Source organism: Dama dama, chromosome X, assembly GCF_033118175.1.
Source record: "Dama dama isolate Ldn47 chromosome X, ASM3311817v1, whole genome shotgun sequence".
NCBI lineage: Eukaryota > Metazoa > Chordata > Mammalia > Artiodactyla > Cervidae > Dama > Dama dama.
In genome coordinates, this window is record NC_083714.1 from 140,995,117 (window position 1) to 141,009,658 (window position 14,542).

A 14,542-nucleotide genomic window follows, 5' to 3' on the forward strand; every position below is an offset into this window, starting at 1 on the left:
ACTATTACTTGGTTGGAGGTTACCAAGAAGACTCAGCTTCCCCAATCCCACCTATATTAACAGTCAAAGCTAATTCTTCCTAAAGTTGTGAATGACGAGACTGCAAAGGACATCCTAGTCAAGAATTTTGGTTTAGACTGCAGAGTGAAAAATGAAGGGAATTCCCTGCTGGTCCATTGGTTAGGACGTCATGCTTTCACTGCCGAGGGCCCGGGTTCGATCTCTGGTTGGGGAGATAAGATTCCAGAAGCCATGCAGTGTGGCACATTAGTTTTAAAGCAACAGAAAACTGAGATGCGATTATAAATATGGAGGAAAGATTAGGGCAAGTTCAGCAGAAGGCAGTGGGTTAATTTCAAGTTGAATGGTGAAATAAGTTATCCCAATACTTGGGATAATTGGTTATCTACTTCTTTCTGCTATGCAGGATTTAAATTCCATTATTTTCTACAGCGAAAACAGTTGATAAAGACATGGATTGTTCGTCCATGGATTTCCTATGTATAGGCTTTGAAATTTATTTATTTTTTAAATTAAAAAAATTCTAATACAATTTCTGAAGGTTACTTTCCAAGCTTTGAAATGAAAAAGTGAGAAGGGTAGGCTAGGGAATAGATGGAATAAAAAGTACCCAACTTTGTGATGTTCAAGTTGGTATGAATAAAATTCAGTTCAAAAGGTAAGATTCCAACCCTTTGATCTTTCAAAGCTGAGAAGCTATTTCTGCAATCTGACTTGAAAGTTTTATCATAGTTTTAGGACTGCCAGAGGGTAAACTTGCACTGAAATCCAACAAACTAAACTGAAAACTATTCTCACAGACAGACACACACACTCAAACACCTCTTTTGCACCTTTATACTCTCAAACACCGCCCCCCCTCCAAAATCAACTCCTTTCACAGCAAAAAATCAGGTTAGAGAAACAATGTAATAATATCCATATATTTTGACTCCTGTGAAGATTCTCAATTGTTTAGAACAGAGAAGGAATCACCTGAACATAGCTAATTTGCCTTGTTTTTCAACTTCAAAAATAGTTAACACAATCACGAATGGTGATAATCAGTCCAAGAGAACAAACATTGCCAAATTAAGAGTAAACCAGGGGGAATAAATTACAGTGCCATCCTGAGGAGCTCAGAAATAACATTCAGAGAATAAGTGACACTTAGAACTATATAAAAGAAGAACAGAAATGCAAATTGTCTTTCCTAAGATGGAGCATGATGAAAGAGGAAATTCACAGCAAAAGGAATCGATCGATTGTAATGTTGTGGCTGGTCATTTCAATATAGTCAGTTTTTCTTTTCTGAAACATAATTTCTTTTGTGATTAGACTAACTTCACCTGGGCCGAGGGGGTCTGTTTTAATTTTAATGTCTAATGCAATTGCATGAGTTGTTGGATTTTACTGGCAGCCTAATGCTGTGAGGGTGAGTCATCTGAGCCCTCCGTCTTTCCATGTCAATCAGATTCCTCCAGCCAATCCACTTACATAAGATATGGTGAAACTGAGACTCAGCAAAGGGGCAAATGTGTTCAGATTGAGTCAAAAGTTATACTCATAAACACCTACGATAACAATAACATTAGCATAGATATTGAAAAAATTGAAAGCAGATGTCCTAAATTGTTGACAATGATTGTCTTTGGGGGTTTCTTCATTATTTCTGTAACATTTATTTGATGATATCAGGGAATTACTAATTTTAAAAAGTGTAAAAATGGCATTATGATTATGTTTAAAAACTCTTATCTATAGTAAGTGCTTACCGAAATATTCATGGATTAAATGCTATGATGTCTGGGATTGGCTTCTACATACGCTGTGGAAGGAGGTGCCTAGAAATAGAGAAAATAAGATTGGACATGAATTGGTGTGTGATGAGTACATATGGATTCATTATATGATTGTGTCTACCTCTGTATATGTTTGAAAGCTTTATAATAAAAGATTAATTAAAATGATAGGTGATACACCTTGAAAACTAGGCTGCAGACTAAGTGTAAAGGACCTTAGGGACAAGAAATTTTCGTTCTCTGGTTCAGTCGTCTCCACACTTCAGTTAGTGCAACACTGTCTGTGACAATATCCCATATATGCACCAGGCATATGCTTATTAACTGATTTATTGAAAATGATGTACATATACCACTGTGCTCTTAGCCTGTTATAAAACATACACAAACATAAAAAAGGCTAGATAAAAATAAACACACGGATCATTCTGATACATTCTTCCTACACTCTAGTGGATCTTGACCCTACCTAGGAGCAGCACGTTTAGCAACAGGGGGGCTTTTGAGGTTTTCTAAGTAGTAAAGAGTTTGTTTATATGAAACAAAAATTTATTGGCGTACCCAAAGGTTCTGGGAGATTGATTAGAAAGACCCAGAGTTGTTTCACTGAGGCCTCCCAAAGAAATGAAATGGACTGGGACGGTGTTCTAACCGGAGATGTCACTTTCTTGGATAGTTCTTTTATACATATGCAATACACTAATGTATTCTGCACAGTCAGGATACAATATGCATATAAAACAAACAGCCCCCACGTGTTATCTTGGGCAATATATTTAATGCAATGCTTATGATGATAATGATATATAACACTGAGTACTTACTCTCTGCCAGGTATTGCAGTCAGAACTTCATATACATAATTTTACTTAAAACTCATGACAATCCTATGGAAATAGATCTTATTATTGACTTCCATTTTACTAGAAGGAACTTGAAACTGAGAAAAATTGACTATCTTTCCCAAGATGAAAGGAATAGAAAATGGCAGAGCCCAAATTTAAATCAAGAGGTGTCTGACCCCAAACTCCATGTCCTTAACTACGAAACCATATTGCCTCCATATGGAATTAATGATAGCGTCCAAACCATGAGATCATTGTGATGATTAAATGAGATAATATATATGTTTCACACATTGTCTGACATAGAACACAATCCTATTAATATTTAGTACACAGAATATTTACCAAAATTTTCCACAGTAAACACCATTAATACTTCTATCAAACACCAATATTGTAATCAAATAATGTTTTATTAAACATTGTAATAACACATGTCTAAACTCCTTTTGTTTGCTACCACCTATAAATATGTGTGGCTTTTTTTATTGAGTCTCTATGGAATGACTGATGAGAGAGATAGCAACTGGGGACTGTGTTATGCCTACAAAAACAGAAATATTTGCACTGGGCACACTCCTGTCATATTTTAAGAAGCCACCTACATAAATAAGAGTGTGTGTAGCTTGAACACTAAAAGAGCCATGAAGTACATATGTACATTATCAACTTTATTTTACAACTGCAGAATTTGCATCCTTTTGCTTTGACCCAAAGATACATTTTTAGAGAGACGATGGTTCTGAAAATTTCTTTGCATTCCATCAGGTTCACTTAAAGCGGTCAAGTTTACCACTCATTTTTTTCCCCCCAGCTTACATATTTCTATCAGCCAATCCAGACTAGAACATTTCATAAATACTTCATTATTTATTTAAGTATGGCTTCCATATTAGAGTAACTATCTTTCCCTGATTTTTCTGTAACATTCCAGATTCAAAACTTTGTCCCAGTGTTAGGCTGGCATTGCAAATTTGGTTGGAAGCATGGGCTCCTGCAGAGGGGATGCATGAAGCTCTTTGCTGAGAGCTGTGATCTGCGATGTGACTCATAGCCTGGTGTGTGGTCTGCTTCACATTACCGGACCTGCATTTACTTGTGAGGATCATTTTCTGTTACTTTTTGTAATTTTGCAAACACTTCTCTAAATGCTCTGTCACTCTGAAGGGAATCCTATGTTTCATGGCTGAAATGGTGGGCAGAGAGGTTATGTCTTTGGTTTGATATTTTGACACTGAGTCAAAGCAGAGCTTTCTTTTCATCAAACAATTTAATTTTGGTATTCTGAATTACTTTCACTTTCCGTAATTAGTCTATAAGTAGGTATTATCCAGAAACCTGCCCATCGTTTCCTCTGTTGTTCTATTTGGGAAGTACATTCATTCTAGAAACATCATGAAGAGCATTTGTGTTGACACAATAGAATCCATTCCCACCCCAATTCTAGCCCAAATGGCATAAGCCAAAATGAAATATGTAGGATTCTTGGAAAAAAGCATCAGATAACCAAACACTATGAGCAAAAATTAATTTATTATATATATTCTCTAATAATTCATAATAGCTTTTTGAATTTTAAATGTCTTTTTGCTATTTCCAATGCTTAAAAATCATAGCTTTAAAACATAAGTACTGTTTTATATACATTGTGATTTTTCTTTCCTTTTCTTTTCTTTTTTACTTCTAAATATGAATGATATGGTCTCCAAGTATCAGCTTGGAAGGAAAGGGGATAGGATTCATTGTTTTGCTCCAACACAGTAGAAATTAAAATTTCACATCACACACCTGGAGTTTCGACTATATGAAAAATAGCCAAATGTCACCACTTTCTTGTATATTTCTTTTACATGTCTATATATGTATAATATAAACAGAATACATCTGGATTAGTACATTTCAACTTTTCATCAATGTGACTTTTATCTCCTATTTCATAGAAAATAACAAAATATACAGAGAGAAGAAAGGAGACGTCTGTTCATCGTACACATAAAGTAAATAAAAGTTCATGTATGGCTTTGCAAAGGTAGATTATGACGTGACTTTCATACTTTATTTATTTAAAAGCATCTTGAGAGAACGTGTTAGTGTGCTTACGAGAGCGGCCATGGTGGTTGAATGTCGCATCGAGAGTCCAACATTGGGATCACCAGTGGTCTTTCCAGTGGCTGCCTCAGCAGCTTTCAGGAGACAGATGTAGTTTATGACCACTTCATCGATCTTCGCTACTATTTCCTGCCGCTGTGTTTCGGAGTTCACGACTTTAACTAATCGCATGCAGGCTTCTGTTAGGCAACAGAGCACTTGAAAGCTGGAAGTCATAGCTAGGAGCATCTCTTCTGGGCTTTTCTCAGCCATTGCCATTTTCCGACAGGCACTTCCCAACTGTCTGGACTCAATGGATAACAACTGCTTGTACTGAGAAAGTGTTAGGTCATATGCTTCGGGGCGTGACTCCTCTTTCTTCCCCTTGGTTGCCCTGACAAGGCAGAGCAGCTCATTGGCATCATTTTGGGCTGCGAGGAACCCATCGGGCATTGTATATGTGCTCTCCTTAAGGGCATTTATCCTTGCAATCCGGGCATCAAAAGCTAGGTTGCTGAAGTCCACATCATCTGGGCCACTCAAGTCTTCGGCCCAGACCTTCAGCACTGAACCTCTGGACAGCTCTCCTCCTTGCTTCTGAATTCCAACAGCCAGGGGTGGGCTGGTTGGGTCTGGCACGGCTTGAGTCACCTGTGGTCGAAAGAGGCAAGAGACTTGGTGGGTGGCCTCTCCCTCCTCTTCGTCCTCATCACCGTCTTCATCCTGTCCTCGGTTCAGGAAGCAGTAGCTGAAAGGTCCCCGGCATCTCCAATGGCTGCCTTCCAGCTTCCGCAAGGGCAATGTCCTGTAGAGCTTTGAGTCCTTGTGAGCCGCCGGGGACCTTTTGTGAACTTTCCCCTCAGAGCTAAAGTGCATCGAGCTTTGGGAAAAACTTTTGGTGAGCTTCTTCCCTAGGGGGAGTTCTGCTCGCCTTTCGGAACTGGTCTCCTGTGCTTCTGTGATACCTGGACACTTTAAGCTGACCGCACCCTGGCTTCTCTCCTGGAAGGTCTCCAAACTGACAGATCCTGAGAGGATACTGCTGCTCCGTCTCAGAGCCCTGTGGCTGGGGGGTGTCCTGAGGCTCCCCCTTCTCAGATCCAGTGGCCACCAGCTCACAGCCTCTCCATAGGCCTGGTTTGCTTGGGAGAAATCGTTAGGGTCTTGATTTGGAATTGGCACCTTTGATTCCGAGTGAATGTTTGATGGTAGCAGGGTGGGATCAGCTTCAGGATACTGAGACCAAGCTGAAGGCATGCCTCCTCGTCTCTCCTTCCCAGGCTCTGTCAAAGCTACACTAGGGGTAGCAGAAAAACAGAGAATCATTAAGCACCTCATGGGTGGTCATTTTTATTAAATCTCTATGTGATGTCTGTGATCTCCCAAGGATATATTCGAGAGAACACATGTTCTTACAGAGATTATTCAAGCATATTTATGACTTTGAAGTTCCATTTTAAGGAGTTAGATTAATCCTGGCATTGGCTATCTTTTTAAAAGAAGTGGCCTAATTTAATTAATGCAAATTAAATATACTAATCTTTTAAAGAGGACCCCATGAGGTTTTCCTGGTACAGGGTTTGAAGCTGAGACACTGGGAAAGTGCCAGAAAAGTTGTCATGTGAAGAGCACAATCTCCACTTCATAGAATTTTTGTGAGAAGCAAGGGGTAAATTAGGTGCAAGCTCTTTGTAAACTGCAAAGTATCCTTTAATGAGTTTAGAGGAAAAGATGCTAGCTGGGAGAGGAGTTAAGCAACATTCAGAGGTGAGTTTCCCAAGGCAGGTGAAACTAGTGGTGAACTTTGACAAAGGAGATAATCCTAAAAGGGCACGATTGGAAATTAACTGACATCACTGACTCAATGGACATGAATCTGAGCAAACTCTGGGAGACAGTGGAGGACAGAGGAGCCTGGCGTGCTGCAGTCCATTGGGTCGCAGAGTTGGACACAAATGAGCAACTGAACAAAAACAAGGTCTCACTGACATCTACTGACCTACTGGAAAAGACACTATTTGAGGGTATAATTTGAAATTGGAAAGTGTGAAAGAGCGTCTGTTTGCCCCATGATGGCCAGCCAAGTGGATCTTGGAGACCACCTGGTGGCCGAATGGTGAGGATGAGCACAGAAGATAGCAGTGTTCGTGTTTCTACCTGTGCTTATTATTTTATTATTTGGGGGAAAATAAAACAGCTCATCATGTACCCCCAGACCTTCCTGACACTGCAGTAGGCCTGACACCTCAGAATACTCATCTTGGGGAGTTTTACAGAGTAGGGAGGAATCTGGAAATATTGCTGAAAGGCAAATGATCTCCCCCAATCCCTCCCAACTCCCAGATCCCCTGCTCTATTATCCTTCCCTGCATCTTAAAAATGAAATGGCAAAATGAGAAATTCGATATCTTGAGAAGGAAATCAACCTTTTGTGATTCTTGTAACTTAAAAGTCGCATTGGGCCTGGCTAAAAGTCTACATTTAGAATTCAGGGGGGAAAAAAAATTGCTCCATTAAATTCTAAAAGCAAGACAGAGCAGGAATCTAAAGGGCAAATGCCATTTCTGCTGCTGCCCAGATCTAGAAACGTCAGTATGTATTAAACACTGGGGGACTGATGAGTGACACTTAACCTGGCTGCAGTTTGGCAGCTTTTTAAATAAAACCCTAACTTTTACTTTTCTTCCAGATTTTTAGTTTTAGGCTTGTAAATTTGTTTTACGAGCTCCTGGTGGGTACCGCAAAGCGCTAAATCCATCATTGCTGTACCTGTGGTTTCCTTAATCTTGGGGAGTCGGTGACATCCGTCTCTCAGAGTGCCAAACAGGGGTTCGGCATTAATGGCTGTGTGCAGGGCAGGCACCGTCATCCGCGGACACATCCCTTCTGTCTGTGGGTGTAATTCCTTAAAGGTGGCCCCATGGTTGGGCAGCCCGGGGGCTCTCTCCTCGGAGGGAAGGTAAGTCACGCCTTTCCCGGAGGCCTCGGCCATCAGGTGCTTCCCCAGCGAGGGGCAGAGGGGGGACTCCACCGGAGTGGCGCACGTGCTGCTGCTGCTGCCTGTGCCGCAGCCTGCGTCCACCGAGGAGCCTTGAGAGCTCTGGAGAGAAAAATGGCCCTCACTTTGCAACGACGACATCCGCTTGGCCAAGTGGTAGTCACACAGGCGGCCCACGCCCTCCTCTGCTTCGGGGAGCTTGGCGGGACGGTCACAGCCGGAAGGGTCGGCATCCTCCGGATTACCTAAGTCTTTGGCGGAAGACACACAGGTGACGTCCGTTAAGAAGTGGTCCCGCGGGCCCAGTCCTGAAACCTCGATGACTTCTCCCTCGGGAGCCCCGTCATCCTTCCCTTCGGTGTCCCTGCTCCCCACACCCGAAGCTCTGGGAAAGGTGATGCCCGGTGCTGCTTCCAATCCAGTTTTTTCAGCCACAACCCCCTCAGTGGCCACGTACCATCTTTGGCTGTCCTTGCGGAAGGCAGTTCTCTCCAGGTTAAAAGTGCTGAGGTGTTGACTGTCCCTTGAAGACACAGTAGCAAATTTACCGCCTTTGGCGTCCTCCTCCGCCTCGGCTGTTTTGATCCCCTGCTGTTTTTTCCCCGGCACGCTCCCATTAAGGGGTGCTTTCCCCTCCCCATCGGCCGGCTGGCTTTTCCTTTTGCTGGTGCAGGAATACGCCATCGGTCCAAGGTGCAGTTTGCCAAAATAGTCAGTGACTGACTTGGTCTCCATGGTTTCGGGCTCCATCTCCATGTGGTCCGAGTGAAGCATCTGCTTGGAAGGCACAACTTTGGGCGGCAGGTCACTCACCGGACGGGCGGCCAGACTGTGGGAGGCCTTTGGGGGCAAGCCCCCAGCAGGGCTTTTGGAGGCAGGGAACTCTGTCTGCTCTTCCGCCAGGGGGTGGTAGCCTTCATGAGTGGCCAAGAACATGCGGGAGAGGTTTTCTGACTGCTTCTGGGCCGTGGCCAGTTCAGAACTCTCCGTCATTTCAGAAGAGTTAGTCTCATTGCCCGAGTCAGAGGAGGACTCGGGACTATAAGCCCGCAAGATGGCTACACCTGCAGGCCGTAAAAAACAAGAACCGGTTAATGGATGCATCACAGGCACTAGGAGACACGTAAGAACATGGGTTTCATTAGTATTAAAAACAATACCAAGTTTTTCCCTTTTCAGTAAGGACTCTGAGTTTATTGCACAGTTGTTCCGGAAATAGGGAGGAAAAAACGTGCCACATGTTTAAAAAAAAAAAAAATGGAAACCACATACACGAAAAACCCATGATGGTAGTTTCAGCACATTTAGGAAACGGGACATGCGTGAAATGAGGAAACACACGACAGGATTCCAAGGGCGGATGGCTTTGAAGGGATGGAAGGATATGGCTATCAGTGAATAAACGTAACAATCGTGAAAGAACCTGAATTGTCACTGGTCTGCGGATCTTCTGACACGGACAGAGCTTCCAGAGTGTCCAGCGTGGAAACGCCGGTGTTATCCAGGCCCTTGTCACACTTGCCCTCGGTGCTGGTGGGCACAGCGTCGATGAGGGACACAGGGATCTCGTCGTTCTGCAGGGTGCCACCGGGCCCCTTGTCCTCGAGGAAGGAAGCGGCTTGGCTCTGAGAGTCCTCCTCGTCGGAACTATCTCTGAAGCCAGGGGGGGGCGCGGCGATGGCCATGTTCAAGGAACGCAACAGGAAGTCATCCTCATTGTCGTCCCCTTCGGGAGGGGGCAGGGACGTGAGGTCGATGATGTCATCGCTTGAGCCGGATAGGTTGAGGATGGCCGGCTGGTTCATCTCTCCCACCACGAGGTCCTCCTCACAGCTCACCTCATCCTCGTCCTCCGCGTCATCCGTGTTCTCGGCGTAACAGATGTCGTGCAGCAGGGGCTCCTCTATGCCCTCGGCGGCCTCGAAGTTCTTCACGTCGCCTATGTTTGCGTACACAGAATTGGCCACGAACTGGATGCTCTCTGCGTCTGGAGTGAGACCCAGGCTCTTCATGTCGTTGGCACCGCTTATGTAGAGATTGCTCTGCTTCTCCAGCAGTTCTGGACTCTCGTCCAATAGCCTTTCGTAGCCGAGGGTGGGGGCAGTGACCCCCTCATCCAAGGCGAGATCTCCAAAAATAAAGGACACTTTGGCTCCTCTCGGAGACTCCTGTGCTTTCTTAAGAGTTTCTGGGCCTGAGAGGGTCAGCAGGGACCGCTGAGCTAGACTTCTGTAGTCTGCCTCACACGGAGCCTCACCCGGCTGGGTCAGCTGCTGGGTCAGCTCATCTGAGTTATAGCTGTTGTCCACATACAAGTGCCGGTGGTGGTCTTTTGGACACAAGGTGCCATCCGGAATCTCAACTGCCTTCTGCTTTGCATCTATGTATGTTATCTGCGCTTCCTGCTCCTCTTCACCAATGAAGGTGGTCATTTGGGGTATACAGTTCCACTCGGGACCAAGCATGTTGTGCTTTCCTTTATTTTCAGTTCCTAAAGAGAAAGAGTCATGCAAAGACACATTACTGTGCAGGCTGATTTCTGGGACACTTTGTCTCTGTTTCTTAACTTAATGGCTTGTAGCATCACTTTTGTGAATATGGTTATTGTTCAGCTTTCCAAATAGGGGAGTAGTTGATTTAGGCTTCAGGTGTAAAGATTTCTTGGTTAGGAGAATTGAGACTGCAGAAAATAGAACTGCTACTTGATAAAATAGAATACCATCTGAGAGTAGGACACTACAGCTTCATTCCATCTGATCTCTGGTTCTAGTATTTAAAAGACCTTATTTATGTCTATAAATGTGAATATACAACATACCTTTAAAAAATCCTTAAAGGTGATAGTCCAGTGAGCTGTTATACTGGGAAAGATTGCCCTTTTCTTTGGAATGCAAAATCTAACATTTCCCACTTTGCATAAGGAGATGCTAGACTTTTTCCTCATTCAGTTAAGAGAAGGTCAAGGATCCTCGTACTTCTACCACGTATTTCAGGAAATAGTGTAATGACAATATAATAATAAATATACATGTATATAATGTATAGTAACACAAACTGTAATACTACATATCGCAATGGTAGTACAAAAACTTCTCTTTAGCCTTTTCCTGTCTTAGTGGGTTTGCATATTTTTACGTATAAGTGCCAGCACACATAAGCACACATGCACACGCAGGTAGGATGTAGAAGGTGGAGCACTGACAAGTCGTGTACTCCTCTCTGCTATTTCATAGCATAGTTAATACTTTGATGAATTTTCATCTTTATTTGTATCATGAAAACTCCTGAAGATTTGTTTAATGTTCCTCCAGAATTAAAATGGCAAAATCTTAATTTAAACAGCATTGTATTATTTGATCTTTAAGGGTCTTCCAAAAGAGAATTCTGCTGTGGAAATTTTGCTCTGATATTTACCAAGACAGGGCAGTGAATCACTGTGTCAATATTGCTTTGTCAATTCCAGAGGTGACATTTTGAGGAAATGTTAGGGCCACATATTCTCCCATTTGTTTCCTCAAATTGCCCTCTGGCCCAAGTTTGATTAATGCCAATATCAGATATACAAGAGATATAGGAAAAATAAAAACAAAAACAGTTTTACTGAAGAAGTTTTGACTCTCTCCCAAATATATAATGGACTCAATGTTGAAGAATGTTCCAAGTCATTTTACTCAATATATATATTTTTCGTGAATACCAAGTAAAGATAAAATTTGAAGACACTGAGTTACACAACAGGCATACTTACATGTGACCTAATAATGAATACACCTTTGGGGGTTCAGCATTGTTTTATTGACAATGACATGAATTATGACTGGCTCTGTGTGTGAGAGTGTGTGTGTGTGTGTGTGTGTGTGTGTGTGACTAGTGCAGGTTGTTGAGGGGAGGGAGAGTGGTTGAGCAAGGATGTAAGAGAGCTCTGGGGTTAAACCCAAGGGTTGGCAGATTTTTTTCTGTAAAGGGAGGGCCAGAGAGTAAATATTTTAGGTTTTGTGGGGTCAACAGCTCAGTTCAGCAACTACTCAACTCAACTGTTGTAACATGAAAGGAGTCATAGCTGACAAATAAGCAAACAAATGTGGTGACTTGAATGGTGACCCTGCAAAGGTTATGAATGTGACCTTATTTGGAAAGAGTCTTTGCAGATATAAGTAAGGATCTTGAGATGAGATCACCTGGAATTATCTGTGTGGGACCCTAACTCCAACAGAAAGTGTCCTTATAAGAGAAAAGCAGAGGCACACTTGGGCCATACACAGAAGAGGGGGAGGCTGAGTGAAGGTGAAGGCAGACACTGAAGTCATGCAGCTATAAGGACTGCAGATGGCCACCTGGAGCCGGAAGAGGCAAAACAAGATTCTACCCTAGAATATCTTGAGGGGGCCTGGCCCTGCCAGTGCTTGGACTTTGAACCTCTAGCCCACCAAACTGTGAGAGAACAAGTTTCTGTTAAGTCCTCAAGTTTGTGATAATTTGTTACGGCTACCCTAGATATTTAATACAATGTACATGCCTGAGTTTTAATAACATTTCATTCACAAGAACATGACCTGATCCACGGGCCATGGTTTGCTGACCCCTGGTTTAGACCAACCAGAAAACCAAATAGGTCAGCAGGCTAAAAGCAATTTAGTAAGACTTTCCTAAGGCCCAGAGATGCTTAACTACATAGGTTCAGGGATTTTGAAAGTACTTGAAGGGTTAATTTTCAAGACCATGAAGAAGAAAGAGGGGTTGACTGTTCCTAGCTAGAGGTCTTGATGAAGTTCTCTGATCAGTTTGAGACAAAACGAAAACACGCACTCTCTCGGCTTTCTTCCAGAAGGGTGTACTGATTTGGCTTCTGGAATGATCTGGGAGACACAGAAGGATGTGTCCTACAGATGAGCTGGTCTTAACAGACTTCAGACGCTACAGTTTTTGAGTCTCAGGAGACCTTTGGGGGAATTTCTGAAGAGAAGGGAGGCTTTTCAGTCATTAGAGGAGGCTGCGCTCCGAGCTGCAGCTCTGCTTGGGCCAACCAGTTAGCTTTTTGTTGGAGTGTGCCATCTCTCTCGCTCGTCCTCTCTTATTAAACATGCATATGCACACGTGCAGGCTTGTGTGTGCTGTTTGGAACATGTGCCCTCACCCTCAGGCTCACTGTCGAACCAAGAGAAATGACCGAAAGGTTGAAGCTCCATTATTTCCCCATGGTGATGATACTTTTTGGAACTAAGTTTTTGCCTCATGAAACTTTATTCAACAACACATTGTGAGTCGCTATACATTGGACAGAACTGAGGCCCCTGTTACTGTAATCATTTGTAGAATGGTAGCTTTGGCTTTCCTCTTGCACCCATACAATCTTAACCGTCCATGGGGAAAAGGTTTGATTTTAACAATACACTTTAGGATTTTAAGATTTTCCAGTGCAAAAGGAATATGTTAAATTGCGGAACTGCTCTTCGTAATTTCAAAAGTCGCAGTTCAATTGCTCTAAATCTCCTCGCTCAAAGAAAACATGTGGTCATACAGACATTCACCACTGAACCCAGCAAACACATCCACCTCCTCTTTGATTCAATGTATTTTTAATCAAACAGACACTTCAAGGTGGGTTGGGATGAAATCTAGCTGCAAGTCCCAGTTGCCTTCCAGCATGCCTTGTTCAACTCTCTGGTTTTCCTTTACCCTTTGACTGTAACTGTTACCACTCAACAAGCTGTCACAATAAACTGTGTACCAGCCTATCTGTATGTATGCCCAGCTGCATATTACTATATTTTCAGGGAATAATAATTTTTATTTCCTGATAAGTTTAAAAGTAGATTTCCCTTCCCTTCTTTTCTCTTCCATTTTCTTTCAAAAACTGACAATGGAATTTGCTCTCCAGAATTTCCTTTTCTTTTAAAATAAACTCTAATTATGGAGCCTCTGATTATACATTTTTCACAGGTCAGTATCTCTGACTTGCATGGTAGGCTCTGTCCATCAGCCATATTTACCGACTGTCCACTATAGATGGAGGAAAAAGTTCAAACACTGAAGAAAAATCTGCAAACTATTTTATATAGAATGGAAAAACAATAAGATCCCACTGTACAGCACAGGGAACTATATTCAATATTATGGGATAAACCATAATGGAAAAGAATGTGAAAAGAATGTATACACACACACACACACACACACACACACACACACACACACATATGTATAACTGAATAACTTTGCTATACAGGGGAAATTAACACACACTGTAAATCGACTATACTCCAATAAAATAAACTTCAAAAAACAGTTCTAGAATAAATGAAAACCATCTACCCTCAAAGAAATTCTCAGTTTAACAGCTACCACCCCCGATATCTGCACTTTTGGGGCTTTCTTTGTGTCAAAGGGCTGAGATGAAGTATTTGATCTTTGCCATTTCGATGCTTCTGCGAAAAAGCTAATATGATGTCCAGGGTCCCTTCTAGAGCCCCAAGTCCAAGGGTTGGACAATTTCCATGTCTTCCCAAGACAGAGTTCCCAGAACCCTGAACATGAGTCTGACGTGGGAGGAGGCACTTGGCGTCTGGATGTAGGGCGCCTTAATGAGGGATCAGCTGCTTATAAAGTTGGAGGCTCACAACTACTGGGCATTCCATCCTAAATTCTCTGCACCCTGACTGAGTTCTGAGAGAATGAGGCAGTTAAAAATCAGACATAAAGGCTGAGACCTACACCCTTCGCAATAATTAAATCACTGCTTTGGAGGTAGGTACCCAATATTTGCCAAGTGACATGTGAAAAAGAAAGTGAAAGTCGCTCAGTTGTGTTTG

The 14,542-nt window shown here is 42.6% G+C and overlaps 1 protein-coding gene across 2 annotated transcripts in view; it reads right to left on the reverse strand.

The window, feature by feature from the left end:
- Positions 1-4,142: 4,142 nt before the first annotated feature.
- The window catches only part of FRMPD4 (FERM and PDZ domain containing 4), a 187,434-nt gene continuing 177,034 nt past the window's right edge, over positions 4,143-14,542 (reverse strand). Inside the window, exons 14-16 of one of the 2 annotated variants that reach the window (XM_061136494.1) lie at positions 9,157-10,224; positions 7,505-8,797; positions 4,143-6,027 (exon numbers count right to left, since the gene is read on the reverse strand). In XM_061136494.1, the coding sequence (XP_060992477.1) occupies positions 4,703-6,027; positions 7,505-8,797; positions 9,157-10,224 (3,686 nt within the window). In that variant the 3' untranslated portion in view covers positions 4,143-4,702. Of the gene's footprint in view, positions 6,033-7,504; positions 8,798-9,156; positions 10,225-14,542 lie in introns of both variants that reach the window. The other variant, XM_061136495.1, reaches the window with a different exon arrangement.